This window comes from Lipotes vexillifer, unplaced genomic scaffold (assembly GCF_000442215.2).
Source record: "Lipotes vexillifer unplaced genomic scaffold, Lipotes_vexillifer_v1.1 scaffold899, whole genome shotgun sequence".
In the NCBI taxonomy this organism is placed as follows: Eukaryota; Metazoa; Chordata; class Mammalia; order Artiodactyla; family Lipotidae; genus Lipotes; species Lipotes vexillifer.
The window spans coordinates 388,825-401,232 of NW_006784311.1; the positions used below are offsets into that span (position 1 = coordinate 388,825).

General features: G+C 59.9%; 1 protein-coding gene across 1 annotated transcript in view; it reads left to right on the forward strand.

The window, feature by feature from the left end:
• Positions 1 to 552: 552 nt before the first annotated feature.
• Positions 553 to 12,408, forward strand: part of ABCD1 (ATP binding cassette subfamily D member 1) — a 17,018-nt gene continuing 5,162 nt past the window's right edge. The window contains exons 1-5 of the mRNA XM_007456668.1: positions 553 to 1,820; positions 4,629 to 4,809; positions 9,685 to 9,827; positions 9,918 to 10,086; positions 10,605 to 10,699. Coding sequence (XP_007456730.1) covers positions 912 to 1,820; positions 4,629 to 4,809; positions 9,685 to 9,827; positions 9,918 to 10,086; positions 10,605 to 10,699 — 1,497 coding nt within the window. The 5' untranslated portion in view covers positions 553 to 911. The remainder of the gene's footprint in view (positions 1,821 to 4,628; positions 4,810 to 9,684; positions 9,828 to 9,917; positions 10,087 to 10,604; positions 10,700 to 12,408) is intronic.

Genomic DNA, 12,408 nt, shown 5'->3' on the forward strand with positions numbered 1-12,408 from the left:
CCCCCCCCGCCTCGTCGAGGAGCCGGGGCACCTCGGCGACCCCGGAGACCGGCCGGGAGCGCGGGCTCGCTCACCGAGTTTCCCACAGTCAACCGTCACGCCTCGTCGCCGCCTAACTCTCTCACCTCAACCTCGGCCCCGCCCCTTCCCCGCAGCCGGAACCGGAAGCTCCCGCCGGGTCCCGCCCCGCCCCCAACCGCCGCGATGCCCCGGAGGCCCCTCCCAAGGCGGTTTTCCGCCCCGCCCCCGAGCCGAGGCTCCGACGCCCAGGACTGGGGAAGAAGCTGCGCCTCGGGCGCGCGGGGAGTCGGGGCGAGGCCTTGGCGGGAAGGCGAGGTGCAGCTTCTCTAGCCCACGCGGTCCTCCCACGTCTCTGTGGTCCGGGGAGGGGGCGGGGCCCAACCGTGGGGCGAGAACGGGGTGGGGCGCCCCGCGCCCTGGCTCCGCCTCCCACCCCTCCTCCGCCTCCTCCCCTTCCCCCGAGTTCCCCCTGGGGAAGAGTGGGTGGGTAGGTGGGGATTCCCGGCGGGTGGCGGAGTCACAGTCGCTTCAGCCAGGCTGCGGAGCGGACGGACGCGCCCGGTGCCCCGGGGGAGGAGGAGGAGGTGGAGAGGAAAAGACGCCCTCTCTGCCCGAGACCTCTGGAGGCTCTGACCCCAGGGGCCAGGGGACTGACAAGTTCCTCCACCTCGGCTGCCTGAAGAGGCCGCGACCCTGGAGGCCCCTGAGACCACCGCACCAGGGGGCCCAGCACCACCCGGGTGGCCTAAAGCGACAGTATCAGGGACCACTGCGAGGTTTCCAGTTGCCTAGACAACGAGCCTGGGGTCAGAGCCACCACCCTTCCAGCCACCTGCCTCCTCTGCTGCCTCAGGCACCAGTCCCAGACCCGTGAGTCCAGCCCAGGTGACATGACGGTGCTCTCGACCCCCCGGCCCTCGCGGGTGACCACGCTGAAGCGCACAGCTGTGGTCCTAGCCCTCACGGCCTATGGAGCCCACAAAATCTACCCCCTGGTGCGGCAGTGCCTGGCTCCGGCCAGGGGCCCTCAGACGCCGGCTGGGGAGTCCGCGCAGGAGGCCTCCGGGGCCACGGTGGGCGCAGCGGCCAAGGCCGGTGTCAACCGGGTGTTCTTCCAGCGACTCCTGTGGCTCCTGCGGCTGCTCTTCCCCAGGATCCTGTGCCGGGAGACGGGGCTGCTGGCGCTGCACTCAGCCGCCCTGGTGAGCCGGACTTTCCTGTCGGTTTATGTGGCCCGCCTGGACGGCCGGCTGGCCCGCTGCATCGTGCGCAAGGACCCCCGGGCCTTCGGCTGGCAGCTCCTGCAGTGGCTCCTCATCGCGCTCCCCGCCACCTTCGTCAACAGTGCCATCCGCTACCTAGAGGGCCGACTGGCCCTGGCGTTCCGCAGCCGGCTGGTGGCCCACGCCTACAGCCTCTACTTTTCCCAGCAGACGTACTACCGGGTCAGCAACATGGACGGGCGGCTCCGCAACCCAGACCAGTCCCTGACGGAGGATGTAGTGGCCTTTGCCGCCTCCGTGGCCCACCTCTACTCCAACCTGACCAAGCCGCTCCTGGACGTGGCTGTGACCACCTATACCCTGGTTCGAGTGGCCCGCTCCCGCGGTGCCGGCACAGCCTGGCCCTCGGCCATCGCTGGCCTCGTGGTGTTCCTCACGGCCAACGTGCTGCAAGCCTTCTCGCCCAAGTTCGGGGAGCTGGTGGCAGAGGAGGCGCGGCGGAAGGGGGAGTTGCGCTACATGCACTCCCGGGTGGTGGCCAACTCGGAGGAGATTGCCTTCTATGGGGGCCACGAGGTGGGGCAGCTTGGGGCACCGGAAAGCGCGTAGCTGGGGGCTCAGGGGCAGGAGAGCCAGGGCTGCCTCCGGCTGATGCCAGAGGTGTGGGCCAGCCAGGGCCTTGGGCAGCTCAGATGGCACAGTAACGGAGAAGCAGGAAGGCTGGGTGGGGACTGCCCTGGGCCACTTCTGCTTCTGCTCCGCCTCACTTGTCTTGGCCTTAGGGCTGTGGACCCTAGCGATTTGAGACTAGAGTTCCCTGGTTGCCCCATGCCTCTAGCCAACAGAGAGGAGGCTCCTGCCATCTGGGGACGCGGTCTGCTGCCTGGCCCCTCCTGGGCCCCCAGACCCTTTGAAGGCTGGCCTCTGGCCCAGCTGGCTGGCCGGGCAGGCGGGCATTATGGGCATGACTCAGCCCAAGCGGAGGTTAATGAGCAGCGCGCAGCGTGCCGGCCGCAGCGGTGGTGGAGCTCAGCGCTCCAGGCCAAGGCTTCCCCCATCTGGAGCCCGAAGGCCCGCCTGGCTGTGGGGCTTGGCTGCCTCCCCGAGGCCCCGGCCCAGGATGCCGGGCCCAGGCCGCCACTGCGGCAGGACGCACTTCCTGCCTGCCCGGCAGCCACCCTGCCCCCAGCGTGGCCGCCCTTCCGCCCAGGTCCCAGTCGTGCAGCTTCCCAGCAGGCCGGGTCGGGGGGCCGGGCCAGCTACGGCCAGTAGCCCAGTAGCCCGGGCCTAGGAAAGGTTACTCCAGGCCAATGCTCCCTTTATCTCGCCTCAGCCCCTCCCCTTCCTCGCGCCTGGGGTTGCGGCTGCCTCTGGCTAGGCTCTCTGCAACTCTGGTTTCAGTTCCCAGTGTTTCTCGGGGGAGGGGCACAATGGCATCCATCTCGTGAAGGCCCATGTGTCCTCCCCGGGTCAGGTGGCCTTGTGCCCCAGACCTTGTCTCACTGGCTGCGCATCACATCAGGCAGATAGGCAGGCTTGTCTCTGATTTTTAAAAAGCGTTTATTCCTGAGCAGATAGGGGGCATCCCAGGCGTGGGCTGGACTCCAGATTAGGAGAAAAAGCGCCTGGTCTGCAGCTGCACCCCCCTCTCCTCCTCTCCTGTCCTCCAGGCCGCAGGGCCTTGGCAGGCAGCCGTGGCCTTGGGTGAGGCACTTGGCACGTTCCCCGTAGCTACATTGTCAGCTCCTGCCAGCTCCCAGCATGAGCCTGGATTGCCCAGTTGCTCATTTCAGGAACAGGAGATGGGCTTGAGGCAAAGCCACTGAGCGGTGCCGCAGACCTGGGTGGTGGGGGGTAGAAGAGAGATCACTGGCTCCTTGAAGGACTTCCTCTGGGCTAGTTTCAGCAAATCGCATGCTCACCGGGAGGATTCACCGGCCAGGGCGGGAGGGACCTTGTGAGCGTCCACAGCCTGTCTGTTTAGGCCTCAGCCAAAGGCCTGAAAGCAGTGTGGAGTGATGGGCCTTCATGGGTGGGTTGATTGCCCTTACTGTATAGGCAGGTGGCTCACCCCAGTCCCATTGGCGGATGTCCCCATGCCCAGGCTCAGATCAACAGGCTAGGGCAGAGGTGACCGGCTGGAGGGCAGACAGCAGGGTATTCTGCTGTTACTGGGATCTCGAGGCTTATTTAGACACGCGCATACAAACACACACAACCTCTTACTGGCTTGTGCCTAGGTAGACCTTTCTTCATAAGTGGAAGCATGAAGCATCGTTTACAAGAATTTGGTCCTCCTAATAGCTCAGCCAATGTGATCCAAATTCCATACCTCTTGCTACCTTCAGGCTGTGTGAGCTGGGGCAGGTCACTTTGCCTATCTGGGCTGCAATGGACATGAGAATATACACACAGTGGGGCGTGGTGAGAATCAAATGGAGAGTCAGCTGTGAAACCACTTGGCAAAGGAAACTGTTCCAGGCTGGGCAGCTATTGTCGGTCAGGGGTGGGAAGGCGGGGCTAGGGCATGTGCCCCCCGACCAAGAAATCTATGCCCCAATGGCCACCTTGCTCTGACTGCTTCCTGACCACTCCAGCCCCCTGCCTGTCTAACTGCTGCTGTCACAGGGAGCCTCTTTCTCTCCCACTCCCTCTCCTCTCTCTTCTCCAGGCCCTGCACAGGTCCCTCTCCTGAGATGGCAGGTAGTGGCCAGTGCAGGAGGGAGAGGGCAGGGGAGGCCCACTCACTGCTGAGCGGGTGGGCCGGAGTCCTCAGCTGGCTTGGGCATGGGGCTGTCCACTGAGGGCGATGCCTGCACGAGCTGGCTTGGGAGTGTGCCCTGCAGGTTCTGGTGGGAGAATGCAGTGCAAGTGTGTCACCCAGAGGAACTGTGGGAAAGTAGAGGGAGGCGGAGCCTAAGCAGGTAGAGGTTATTGAACCAAGTTTTTCAAAACCAACAACCACCTTTTGCTTTCCTGGCTGTCCTTCGCTTAGTTCAGGATAGCCCCCCAGCAGTTGCCCAAAGAAACAGGCAAGGTGGCTGCCCTCAGCCCATGTCGAGAAGCTGTCCAGGGCAAAGAGAGGGGTGTGGTGAGCACTCCAACTGAAGAGGTAACAGAAAGGAGATGAGCGTGGGCCTCGGGAGGTGGGCGGGTGAGCCCCTTCACCGCCGCTGTACCCCAATGCTGTGATGTCGATCCCATACCTCCCCCGAGTTTGAGACCTGTCCCCTGTAAACGTGGCCCAGTCCTAAACCCCGGCTCTCAACCTTGTCGTGGTCGTCATACAGCGTGGCCTGTGTGAGCGACACTTGGGGACTCTCGCTGTCGCCCCTGTGGGACTGACCGCCAGGCCGCTGGGTCTCCGGTGCCCCATCCCTGCAGGTGGAGCTGGCCCTGCTGCAGCACTCCTACCAGGACCTGGCTTCGCAGATCAACCTCATTCTGCTGGAGCGCCTGTGGTATGTCATGCTGGAGCAGTTCCTCATGAAATATGTGTGGAGCGCCTCGGGACTGCTCATGGTGGCCGTGCCCATCATCACCGCCACCGGACACGCGGCGTCAGGTGAGCGGGCGCCTGTGCTCCTGCACCGCTGGGCTAGGCTGGGGGGCCCCGTGCTCACCCGGCTCACCTGACTTTTCTACTTCTGGGCTCGGGGGGCACCCGGCAGGCCACACTCTCCCGGAGCTCCTTGCTGCCTGCCGCCCTGTGTGCGGCTCCCCTTTACGGCATCTCATGCTTCTTGGTCCCACTTGGCCAAGCCCAGGGACTGCGACTCAGGAACAGCCTTCACCAGGCGCGTGCACCCTTGCGCATCTGGCCCTGCCCTCGGCTCATCTTGGAAGTGGGTGGGTGGGGAGGTACGTCGAGGGAGCCCCCTCCTGGCTTGGGCTTTGGCTTCCCACCCACGCCTGCAGTAGCTCTTGCAGGTTGTCGAGGGCAGAGCCCCCTTCCCCAGGGCCTTGGGGGGACTGGGAGGGATTCGCATTTTGTTCTTCTGGTTTGCAAGGAATTCATTCTGTTTGCAGCCTTTTCATGGTTGCCCTTCGAAGGTTAATGTGCTTACTTGAGAACAGTCTGGGTTAATCAATAGCTCCTCCTTCTCTGGGCCCTTACTTAGAACACGTGGACTGGAGGACCAGCCGGCCTGACGTGCTGATGTCCCCAGCAACAGGTTTGCCGTTGCTTTATCCGGTTGGTGCGTGTTCAGATTCACCTGTGAGTTTCTGCTTTCTTGGCTTCCCCGCCCTTCCCCACGGCCCAGTGACCCTCCTTCAGACAGCCGTCCTTCAGAAGTCCTTACTGTGACGCTTTCATCATGGAGCTTCGAGATGATTTTCTTGTCTGAAAATGTCTTTGTTTTATCCTCCCCCTACCCCCAAACTGAAGTTCAGTTGGGTGAGGGAGTTGAGACGGACGGTCGGTTTCTCTCAGCCCATTGACAACATCCCGTTGCCTCCGTTGGAAAATCTGTTACCAGCTTAACCGCTCTCAGCAGGCTGCGTGGTCTCCCTGGTTTGACTTTTCTCTTTTTCTGCAGTTTCTTTAGGAAGCGTTTGCCTGTGTGTTTCTCTCTATTCTGGCCACTGAATACTCAGACTGTTCCATCGTTCTGGAAAGTTCTCAGGTGTTATCTTTTCAAATATTGCCTCTCTCATTCTTTTTACTCTTTCCTTCTGGAACTCTCTCGACGTGTTGGGCTTCTCACTCCTTTGTGACTGTCTGTCTCTCTTCACTTTTCCCCATCTAGCACTGTCTATGCTGAATTCTGGGAGTTTTCCTCAGATTTTCCTGCTCACACATTTGCTAGTTTTCTCTTCGGCTGCATCTAATTTGAATTTTCTTTTTTTTTGGCCACACCGCGCTGGCATGAGGGATCTTAGCTCCCCGACCAGGGATCGAACCCGTGCCCCCTGCATTGGAAGCACAGAGCCTTAACTACTGAACCGCCAGGGAAGTCCCTAATTTGAATTGTTTTTTATTTCAATGGCTATTTCTGTAAAGTTCTGCCGGCGACCATATTAATCATGCTCGTTCCATGGTCTCTGGGCAGCTATTCGGTTGTCTGAATTCTTGGGGGTCTAAGCCAGCTTTATCTTCCGTCTGCTGGTCTTCTTTGCTCGTGGTCCTTGTGGGTTCTGCAGCCTAGCTAGAGGGTAGGATTCCCCTGCGCACATTTGCTTTAGTTTTAGCCAAGCAGCTGCCCAGTAATGAACCAGTTGGAGGCCACTTTCATGTTAACTTCTCTGCTTGGGGCAGGAGGGGTCCCCACACTTGCAGGTGATATTAATTTGCAGGCCAGACACATAATTACAAATTCTCAGAGGAGACCTTTTGGTCCTTGCACCTAGAGCCCTGTCTTCTCCATCTCTGGGGATGTCACAGGAGCACCTGGCTACTGGCTTCTCTTCTCACTCCTGGGAATTTCCCTTGCTTTCCTGCAAGCACAGCTCTGATTTAAAAGGTGTTATATTTTATGCAGTTTGGTAGTAAGAGGGTTTTCAGGTATATGTAAAGAGGGAGAGCCTGACGTGCGTGTTTCAGAACCAGAAGTCTCTCTGATTCTGTCCCTATTGGTGTCTCTCCCTTGGGGCTTCCGTACCCTCAGCTGTCTGTCCCTCTCTGGGTGACCCCCAAGAGGAAAGGTCTAATTGAGGGGGTAGTTGCTTCCACCAATGGACCTACACTAAGGGTGGCCTTGATTTAGGCCAGGAGCATGGGATCGGACCCAGGAGGAAACCCAGCCGTGGTTTCCGTGAGGAAGTGCCTGTGGCCGCTTCCCTCTGAAGCTGGCACAGGGCACAGCTCAGCCTGTCTAGTCCCCGAGGCCTCTCCCTCCTCTGAAGGCCTAGGACTTTTTGGCGCCTCTGCTGTGTCGGGCTTTGTGGGCGATTCAGAGTCCTGAGCTCCTGTCCCCACCCTCATGGCCCTTATAGCCAGTCACCTGTGAACATGTGGACCGCTCCCATCCCCCTGGCTCACTCCGCTTGTCTCACTGGCCTGCTTCCACCTCAGGCCCTTTGCTCCTCTGCCACCCACGGCCCCTCCCTCCCTCTATGGGAGCTTTGCTCGCAGGCACCCTCTAGGTGAGACCACCGCCCCGCCTTTCTCTCCCCCTCCCCTGCCTCGCTGCTCTTCAAAGTGCTGAACAGCCCATCTGCTCCACGTCTGCGGCTGCCTTAGAGAGGCTCTGCCACTTCTTTAAACTCAAGGAGGCCAGAGGTTTATGTGTTTTGTCCCTGCTGTGTCCCCAGTAACTGGAGACAGAGAGCGCTGGGAACCGGGTGGGGAGGCCAGCGATTATCCACAGGGAAAGATGTAGCTACCTTTGCCTTTCTGGCCTGCCTGCATGGCGGCCTGGCCGGGAAGAGCTGTCAGGTGTCTGGCTCTGGGGCACTCATCTTAGCCCCCAAGGCTCCGGGGAAAGCTGCAGAGGGTTATGCTGTCTCCAGGGAGGGGCCCACTGTTGCCAGGGTCCCCGCGCAGACCCTTTCCCTTTGTGCGCAGTCCCTTTCCAGCTCTCAGGATGTCCGGGGAGGAGGGTTTGTGTCCCCCCTGCCTAGGGACCTTAGACTGTCAGAATCACCACTCCCCTCCCCCGCCCAGTTCCCTGGACTCCTGGTGCTCTAGCCAGCTGTCTGGCCCTATCCACCCCACACTGCACCTGCCCTGACCTGACTCCCTGGCCCTTCCCAGCCCACCCCCACCATCACATCCTTGAGGCTCCAACCTCAGATCCATTTATGCCCCTGGATAGAGTTAGCCCTCAGAGTTGGCCTCCCCCTTGCTCCCCATCACCATTTCCAGAACATTCCTTGTGTAAAAACCTTGCCCCTCTAGGGGGTCCAACGGTCAAGGGAGTCAAGGCCATTGACAGGAAAGGGTTGAAGTGAGCGACCACGGGGTCTCAATTGAGACAGAAAAGAACAAAGCAAGTCAAGACACGAGCAGGCTCTCAGGGAGAAATAGTAGCATTGAAGACAGCCACAGAATACGGCAGCAAGGGGAGAGATGAGGGCTACACGGGGTAGACCGGAGGTCTGAAAGGGGATATTCCTGTTTGAGAGGCTCGGGAGGGGCTGCCGTTGTAGTACAGGACACAATATCTGCGTTATTGAGACGTAATTAACATACCATATAATTCGGCCTTTTTAACGGGTACAATTCAGTGGTTTTTGATACAGTCACAAAGTTGTGCAACCGTCACCACTATCTAAGTCTAGAACATTGTCACCACCCCAACAAGAAAGCCCGGACCCATTAGTGGTCACTTCCCACCCCACCTGGCAGCCCCCAGCGACCACTAATCTTCCTGTTGCTATGGGTTTGCGTCTTCCGGACATTTCATATAAATGGAATCGCACAATATGTGGCCTTGTGTATCTGGCTTTTTTTACTTAGCATCGTGTTTTTACGATTCATCCACACTTTAGGATTAATCAGTACTTTATTCCTTCTTATGGCTGAATAATGTTCCATTGTACGTACATAGCTACCACATCGTGTTTATCCACTCATCCATCGGTAGACGTTTGGGTTGTTTCCATCTTTTGGCTCTTAGGAACAACTGCTACGCATACTCGTGTATCATTTTTTGTGTGGACCTCTGTCTTCACTCTTGGATATATGTACACCTAGGAGTGGAATTGCTGGGTCATTTGGTAACCCTCTGTTTAACATTTGGACGAACTGCCAAACTTGTCTTCCACAGCAGCTGCACATCGTTCATCCCCACCAGCGGTGTCTCATGGCGCCAGCTGCTCCGCTTCCTCACCAGCACTTTTACTGTCTTTTCAGCTGTAGCCACATCCTAGTGAGTGTGAAGTGGTGTCTCATTGCAGTTTTGATTTTGTATTTCCCTGGTGACCAATAAACATCTTCTCGTATGCTTCTTGGCCATTTGTGTATCTTGCAGAGGAAATGTTTATTCAGACCCTTTGCCCATTGTTTAATTGAGTCGTTTGTCTCTTCGTTGTTGAATTGAAAAAGTTCTTTATGTATTCTGGGACCTGGGACCTGGGCCCTTAGCAGATATATGCTCTGCAGATATTTTCTTCCAGTCTGTAGGTTGTGTTTTCACCTTCTGGATGACTTACTTTGGTGCCCAAAACTTTTTACTTTTGTCGAAGCTCCCCTACCTGTTTTGCTTTTGTCACTTGTGTTTTCTGGTGTCGCATTTAAGGAGCCATACCTAATCCCAGGGCACGAAGCTTTACCCCTGCTCTCTTCTAAGAGTTGTGGTCTTAGCTGTTCCGCGCAGGCCGGTGCGGCGCTGCGCTCTGCGAGCTCCTGTGTGTGGTGTGCGGTAGGGCTCCTTCCTCTGCGTGTGGGTGCCGGTTGTCCGAGCACCATTGGCTGGACAGACTTGCTCTCTGCCCCAGTGGGTCAGTTATGATTTCCCACTGTCCTCGCCACTCCCCACCCCGCTGTGCCCCGCAGACTCGGAGGTGGCGAAGAAGGTGGCCCTGGAGGCGAGGGAGGAGGAGCTGGTGAGCGAGCGCACGGAAGCCTTCACCATCGCCCGCAACCTCCTCACAGCTGCCGCGGACGCCATCGAGCGGGTCATGGTGTCCTACAAGGAGGTAACCCCCCGCCCAGCCCCCGCCCCTACCATCTCCCCTCCCTCCCCGCCCCCACTGGCGGGGGCTGAGCCACGGTCGCCCTCCCTGCAGGTGACAGAGTTGGCTGGCTACACAGCCCGGGTCCACGAGATGTTCCAGGTATTTGAAGACGTCCGGCACTGCCGTTTCAAGAGGCCCGGGGAGCCAGAGGACGCTCAGGCAGGGGCCGGGGCCGTGGTGAGGTCTGGTGTCCGTGTGGAGGGGTCCCTGCAGATCCGAGGTAAGGGAGCCCTCCCCAAAGAGGCCGCCCTGGTCCCAGCCCTCCCACAGCAGGCTGCCCGGCGCCCCACGGAGGGCTTCCTGGGCACGTTGCGGCCTCCGCAGCCCTCCCTCTCAGAGCGGCCGCCGCTGGCCACCGTGCTCACGTGCCCAGTCCCTTCCAAGTGCCCCGGCCAGGGTTTCCCTTTGCGAGAGAGGGGGGCGCAGCTCCAGTAGGGGCTGGGGCGCTGGGGAAGAGGCCCCCAGGCGTCGCAGCCGCCTTTCAGGTGGTGTGGCGCTGAGGGGCTGCAGGGGCGGACGCCACGTTCGGGCTCCAGAGGCCAGGGAACCGGCTTTGCCCCTCCGCCGCCCAGAGCACAGCAAGGGGGCTGTAGTCAGCTGGTGGGCAGCCGCACTGTATTCCCAAGGGCCCCTGGGCCACACAGTGGCGTGCCGTCGCGGGTGGGGGTCCGTGGTGCCCAGCGGCAGGTGGCGGGAGAGCTCTGCTCCCTCTCTCCCTTCCTCGCGTTCTCTCTCCAGGCCAAGTGGTGGATGTGGAGCAGGGGATCGTGTGTGAGAACATCCCCATCGTCACGCCCACGGGGGAGGTAGTGGTGGCCAGCCTCAACATCAGGGTACGTCGAAGGGCGGAGGGGAGCCCCAACCTGGCAGCACGGGCAGAGCCGAGCCCAGCTCTGGGGCCCGGGGCCTGGCCTTCTGCACGCACCTCAGCCCTCAGCATCCAGCCTGGCCAGCCTGCCCGCACTGCCAGTAGCCATTGACCCCAGGTCTACGTGGCAGGCAGGCTAAGCTCAAGGTGAAAGACCAATGTGTCTCTGACTGACTGTTAGTTCTGGGGCAGTGGAGTCAGAGCTGATTAAGAGAGACCAGTGATTACCTGGGCTGGGCTGGAGTCACCCAAAGGTTCCTGGCCCTATCGTTGGCAGCACCCCACGCCCGCCCCTGTCCCTGAGTAGCCCAAGACTTGGGGACTCTGGTGCAATTCCAGCTGTGATGAAAGAGGTTCTCTTCCACTGACCCGGGCTTGAGGTCCCACAGATTTGCTGTGAGAGGCCCCCAGGGCGGGTGTGTGCCGCGTGCAGCCTGGCCCACTGGGAGGGCTCTCAGCCATTACGTCAGCTGTCTGTGGTGAGGATGCCCTGGGGGCAGACATCCACCAGTGACCTGTGTCCCCAGCCAGAGCTTTGGACAGGGTCAGGGAGTGATAGAGTGAAGGGGAGTCCTGGGTGCAGTAGTTATTCATTCATTCATTCATTCAACTAACGTTCCCTGAGCTCCAGGCTGGGCACTGTAAACCACAGGTAAATCAGGGGAACCCCAAAGGGTTACAGAGATCCTGGATTTGGGACTTCCCTGGTGGTCCAGCGGTTAAGACTCCACGCTTCCACTGCCAAAGGGTGCAGGTTTGATCCCTGGTCAGGGAACTAAGATCCCACATGCCGCCCAGTGTGGCCAAATTAAACTTTAAAAAAAAAAAGAGAAAAGATCCATGGTTAGATGGCTGTCCCGGGTCCAGCGAGGGCCACAGGAAAGGTAGAGTAGAGGTCTGCATCCCTGGGGGAGTAGAGGTCACATGAAGCTTCACCCAGGGCAGGGACGAGGAGCCAGGGGCTTCGGGCCCAGGTCCTGCAGGGGCCACGCATGCCCCGCTGAGGAGCCAGGGCAGCAGAAGCCACGGCCAGGCAGGGAATAGGCAGGAAGGGCCAGTGCCTAGAGCTCCTTTCCTTGATCTGCTGAGAGGGGGCCTGAGAGCCAGCTGGAGGCTGGACGCAGGCCAGTGGTGCGATCCCCATCACCCCTGGCAGTAGTCACCCTTGGGGTGTGGGGCTGCCACTGACGGCCAGTTTATGCAGGGTGAATGGCTTCCAGGCAGGCCCTGTGGAAGCCCAGCTGGGCAAAGCTCAGAGGCCATGGTGGGCAGGGGCGTGGCTGGTTAGGGAGCGAGGTCAGGTGAGGAACCGGTGACCAGGGGCTGAGCAAGGGCTCTGTCCTGGCAGAGCCGCTGGTGGAGCTGGGCTCTGGGGCTGGGAGATGTTGGGGGCGGTCGGAGAGATGCACGGAAGGAGACGAGGCAGCTGTGGAGCTGGCTGGGGCCACGCAGCTCCCCCGGAGCCAGGCACACAGAGGAGCCGGGGCCTGACCGACCAGCCCTCCCACATTTGCACAGAGGTAGGCCTGGGCCCTGCCCGGGAGACTTTACAGTCTAACGAAGGAGGAACAGCAAACGAGGGGCTCAGCCAACAGAAGTTCACATCAGGGTGTCTAGGCCTCTCCCGGCTTCTGGTGTTTTGCCTTCATCTTTTTTTTTTTTTTTTTTTGGGCC